General features: G+C 46.4%; 1 protein-coding gene across 1 annotated transcript; it reads right to left on the bottom strand.

Moving 5' to 3' along the window:
* Positions 1 to 1570: 1570 nt before the first annotated feature.
* Positions 1571 to 4398, bottom strand: K441DRAFT_617382 (amidase). The gene is made up of 8 exons (XM_067645792.1): positions 4048 to 4398; positions 3912 to 3997; positions 3619 to 3740; positions 3502 to 3569; positions 3221 to 3452; positions 3082 to 3173; positions 2231 to 3029; positions 1571 to 2169 (listed from the first exon to the last, which is right to left on the bottom strand). Exons 1-8 carry the CDS (start codon positions 4154 to 4156, stop codon positions 2022 to 2024), a joined length of 1656 nt encoding a protein of 551 aa, XP_067500271.1. The 5' UTR covers positions 4157 to 4398; the 3' UTR covers positions 1571 to 2021.
* Between the last annotated feature and the right edge of the window lie 316 nt (positions 4399 to 4714).

Genomic DNA, 4714 nt, shown 5'->3' with positions numbered 1-4714 from the left:
ATAGGGCATATCTCGGCTTTTAAGGACTCTATACTTAGTTCTACCTATATTTAAGGGTTAAGGTGCTCTAGTTATAGTAGTATCTAGGTCTATAATAAGATCTTTATAGCTATCTATTTGCCTAGGTCCTATTCTTATCTTATAAGTATATCCGCGCAGTTTATAGCGCCGAGTCTATATATAATTAGGAAGTTAAACTAAGATAGTATATCTGCCTAGCGCGCCTACTATACTATAAAGGCCTTTATTATTATAAAATATTCTAAGGCCTTATAATTAGAAGCTACCCAAATAGGCTTAGGGGTCCCTTCTAACTATACTCACCAGTGCTAAAAGCTAGAGATAATAGCCAGCATTTCTTTATCATAAATTAGGTAGTTTAGCTTGGTCTTCGATATAGTTAGCTAAAGTGCATGCTCACCCATATGGGCGATTCTCGACGGCTGAAGGTTTGGGAAAACGTCCTTGTGCGGAAATTCTGCGTGCCTTTTGCGGAGCTAGTGGCGGTTAGTAGCAAGTGGAGAGCAGATGAACGAGTGCACAAACGCCATGTCCCAGAATTTTGATATTAGAGGCGTCAGGAAACATTATCCATAGCAATTTCTCGATTGCTGGGTAGTACACTGCCCTCACTTTCTCGTCGTCGCCGAATTCAGCTGGAGTCAAAACACAGTTAACCTCTGGGCTTTGAAGTGGTCGAAAATTGTGGACTACCACCGGCGTGGTAACATCCACCATGTTTCTCTCGGGTATTAGCCCTCCAGTGTCGTACCTAATCTCGTACGGCTTCTCATACTCATGCTTTGGATCCTTGACGAGATAATCAATTTCTGTGTGAATGCTGTCCTCATCATCTTCAGCCTTAGGGCTTGATAGCATGCGTTCTGGCCAGTGATCTTTTTGAACTGGAGCCAATATGGAGCTCCAGGATGGACTGAGGCTTGCCCTGGAGTGGATCTAAGGTAGTGGAGCTCTTGGAGCTCCAAACCCTATACCCAATCGGGAGGGAGGAAAGGACATTATATCGTCAGTGCGTAGGATTAGCCAATCAGAGGTTTGCGCAATGGCCCGCGTTCTTACTAGCTAGTATCAGCCACCAAATCTAGGACTCCTAGTCATACCTTAGACCGCCGCTATTGTCCTCGCTATCGCCCTTTTTACCTCTCTCCCTCAGTATCACCACTTATTCTTTTAGTGTTATTCCTTACTAACCAATATAGAACGATTCTTCCCTATCCGCATATCTACCTTAGATAATATCCTTATTACTCCCAAAGAAATTAACCTCAATAGAATTAACGCGTTAAGAAGGGTGGAGGAGTTTAAGCCAAACGGCAAGCAGTATATTTGGTATCACGCCTTAATAAAGGCGCCTAAAAATACCAAAATACGAACGTTACCGGTATAGCGATGGGGGAGGATATTTAAGAGAAGGACGGTAATAGGAAGGGCGAGTACTACTACTGCTATTAAGGCGATTCTTAATCAAGACAATAATACTAACAACCGCAATAACAATAGAGAGGTTAATATGGGTAATAAGTAGAGAATTTAATTCAATATTGGTAATATTTGCCACCTTCACCTTTCCTCCTTAACACTATATTTATGCCAAGACTTACTATTTATAGTATATATTTGCTTCGGAGCTCCAGCACTTAATAGGCCGGTGGAGTGGATTTAAGCCCAGATCCACTCCAGTCCAGTGCAAAAAGATCACTGGCTCTGGCTGTGACGCCATTGTTGTCGGAATGGGCTTTGCCGTTGCTATGACTATTCGACGCGACAGCAGCGGCCATCGCCGAATGCCGCAATGTGTTGGATGACATGGTGTTGCACCTGACATCATTCCTGTCGGGGTCGAGGCAAGCGGGCCGCAATTCTTGTTTTTGCTTATCACCTTGCTTGCATGTATGCATCCGGGCAGGGAACCCTGGATGCAATTGGCTATATACATGGTTCAACATTTGATCGTCGATCATTTCCACAGCCGGACAATTCTCTCGGTGGTGCCGAGTTCTTTACGCTCCAACCACATCTTGAAGTTCCGTCTTCGGTACGATATACGGCTGTGCCTTGTGCCTTGTCTGGGTCTTTTGCTCGAACGCATATGCCATGCCAATGAGTTTCGCCTCACTGAATTTTGGCCCCAAGAAGCTGAGGCCAAATCTAGATGAAGAGAATTAGCTCTAAGAGAACACATGCGAGACGTTGAATGATTACAACATACGGAGTACCTGGAGCGGCTGTAACCAAGCCCCATGAATCTCTCACCACAGGCGCGCTGGCAGGATAAAACCCCAATGGAACAGTCACGATTGGAGCGCCAACTGTAGCAGCCGAAGATGCAGCAAACCTGGTCGGTAGAATGACCGCATCGAGCTGGTGGCGCTTGAGTGTACCTAGCAAACCGCCTTCATCGCCATAATAAAGATTTTGTTGGTAGGCAGGCCAAAAGCGAGGGTCGGTGTTGTTCCAGTTCTGTAAGGCTTGATCCCATAGACGGGTATCTCGAAGGGGGTAAGCTTCGAGGGGAAATGATTGAGTGAATTCGCGCAAAGTAACGAGGGACGTAATGTTGTTCGGGTTATACGAGAGTGAACTTAAATAAGTGTGTAGATTGACGATAAAGTCGGCATTGAGGATTTTCGTCGGCAATTTCGAGTTGTGAAACTCGGTAGCGGCAGGAAAATCGGTATTATCGACGATAACAGCACCTGCGTCCTCCAGAACACGCAATGATTGGTTAAATGCATCCAACATTGGACCTGTAAAGTTCTCGGAACGCACAGCAATAACGTTCCGAGGAATGCCGAGACGAATGCCTGAAAGTCCATCCATCTTGCAAGCAGAGACATAGTCAGGTAGAGTCGTGTTAGCGATTAGCGATGTGTAATTGTCGTAGGGATCTGGTCCAGCAATCGCTTGCAAGATACGAGCACTATCTTTTACTGTTCTCGCCATAGGACCGACAGTATCTTGATGCTCGCTCACCGGAATTACGAAGTACCTGGAGGTGAGCCCGACAGCTACGATTGTCAGTCACGGCATGTCCGCAAAGTTGAACCCAGTCACCCTTACTTGGTTTGATGCCCACGATGTTGTTGTCGGCGGAAGGATCAACGATAGAACCATCGGTCTCTGTTCCCAGGCAAGCTAAAGCCAGCCCAAGCCTACAAATTAGCTAGCCTGTTATAGTAAAACCGGATCACTGACTTACGAAGATGAAATGCCGCTGCCGCTCGAACTTCCCGACGGATCCTCATGGGGAAAATATGGACCGTAAGCCTGCCCACCAAGTGCTGACCAGCCATTGGTGGAGTTGATAGATCTCCAGTTTGCCCATTGGCTAAGATTTGTCTTTCCGATAATAACTGCACCCGCAGCTCGAAGCTTTTTAGTGACTGTAGCATCGGTGGGTACTTTAGCTCCCAGCAATGCCCAGGAACCGGCTAGGAATGCGTGAGTTGATGGTCTCGGAATGAACGGACCCAACGTTACCGGTTGTGTTCATTTTGTCATTAGTGGCAATGTTGTTCTTTATGAGAATTGGGATCCCATGAAGTGGGCTAGAGATCCGTTGGCGGTTTATCAATTCTTCGTGATGATGCTGCTTACCCGCGTATTGATCCCGCTGACATCTCGGAATCTAGCTGAGCTGCGATTGACAGAGCATCTGGGTTGACCTCAGTCACAGCATTGAGTGTGCCATTGACCTCTGCGATTCTGGCAATGTACGCCTACATACACCTGAGGGTCAGTACGGAACGGGTCATTGCTAGGTGGGAATTGGTGGTCGGAACTGCCGAGATAGTACAAAACATCAACCATGGATATGCAACAAGAACACGGAATTGCAAAGTTAAGAAGAAGAAAAGTTTCGTTCCTAGCCACGCAAAATGAACGCTTACCTTTACAAGGTCAACGCTGGTGAACTTTTTGCCGGCAAGCCCCTCGGCGAGGGTATCAATTGTGGCGTCAATCAACGGTGGATATCCTGGAGGAGAGTATCAGGCAGAGTTGCAACTCTTGAGTCGCTTGACATACCGGCAGAATTTGAGGACTTGATTATTACGCCGGCACTGGCGCCGCCGACAAACAGCAAGAAGGCGACAATGAGTAGGACAGTCTTTCGGGATATCGATATTCTCTCCATCTTGTCTTGCCGTTCGGCCGGAACTTGCTGCTCGGCTGGGAGAGGTTGATAGGAAGTTGTGTCAGGGCGAAATAGATATAAAATGTCCCCATATATTCTTTCAGCGGGGCGGCATCAACGCTGGCGAGAGCATGGATCAGGCAACTCATATATCATTAGAGGACAGGAAGTTGTTGGTACGCGGTAATGGTAGGAATGGGTGCTAGGATAGGTATGAGCCAATGGTAACGAGGATGCTGGAGTAGACGCGCATGGAATACGGTGGTCGTTGCCCAAAGTTTTTGCACCTTCCCGATTAGGAAGTTAGACACTAAAATCGTCAAAATCATGCGCAAAGTTTCAAAAAAAGGGGTATATATATATTTGATTTTTGGATTAATAAGCTAGCTATTTGGAAGGTGTTGAGCTCTGCGTGGGCGCAGCTGGAGGCTTTGCGGAGGCTCAAGAACGTCCTCAACTGGTTGAGTAAAGTTCTCTATATGCTTAATTCGCTAACGTCTTCCTACAGCTTTCGAAGTCTTTCGTATAGTACTTCAGTGTTACAGAGACTCTACTGAA

Source organism: Cenococcum geophilum (genome assembly GCF_001692895.1).
Source record: "Cenococcum geophilum 1.58 unplaced genomic scaffold K441scaffold_45, whole genome shotgun sequence".
Taxonomy (NCBI): Eukaryota; Fungi; Ascomycota; class Dothideomycetes; order Gloniales; family Gloniaceae; genus Cenococcum; species Cenococcum geophilum.
This window is presented reverse-complemented; position numbering and strand designations above follow the sequence as displayed.

What these genes read in the sequence shown, in the direction of transcription:
- K441DRAFT_617382 (XM_067645792.1), bottom strand. Translation starts at nt 4,156, where the DNA reads ATGGAGAGAATATCGATATCCCGAAAGACTGTCCTACTCATTGTCGCC. An exon ending in TGACAAAATGAACACAACCG is followed by an intron (nt 3,453 to 3,501) that starts GTAACGTTGGGT and finishes ACGCATTCCTAG; the next exon opens with CCGGTTCCTGGGCATTGCTG. An exon ending in ACAGCCGCTCCAGGTACTCC is followed by an intron (nt 2,170 to 2,230) that starts GTATGTTGTAAT and finishes CTCTTCATCTAG; the next exon opens with ATTTGGCCTCAGCTTCTTGG.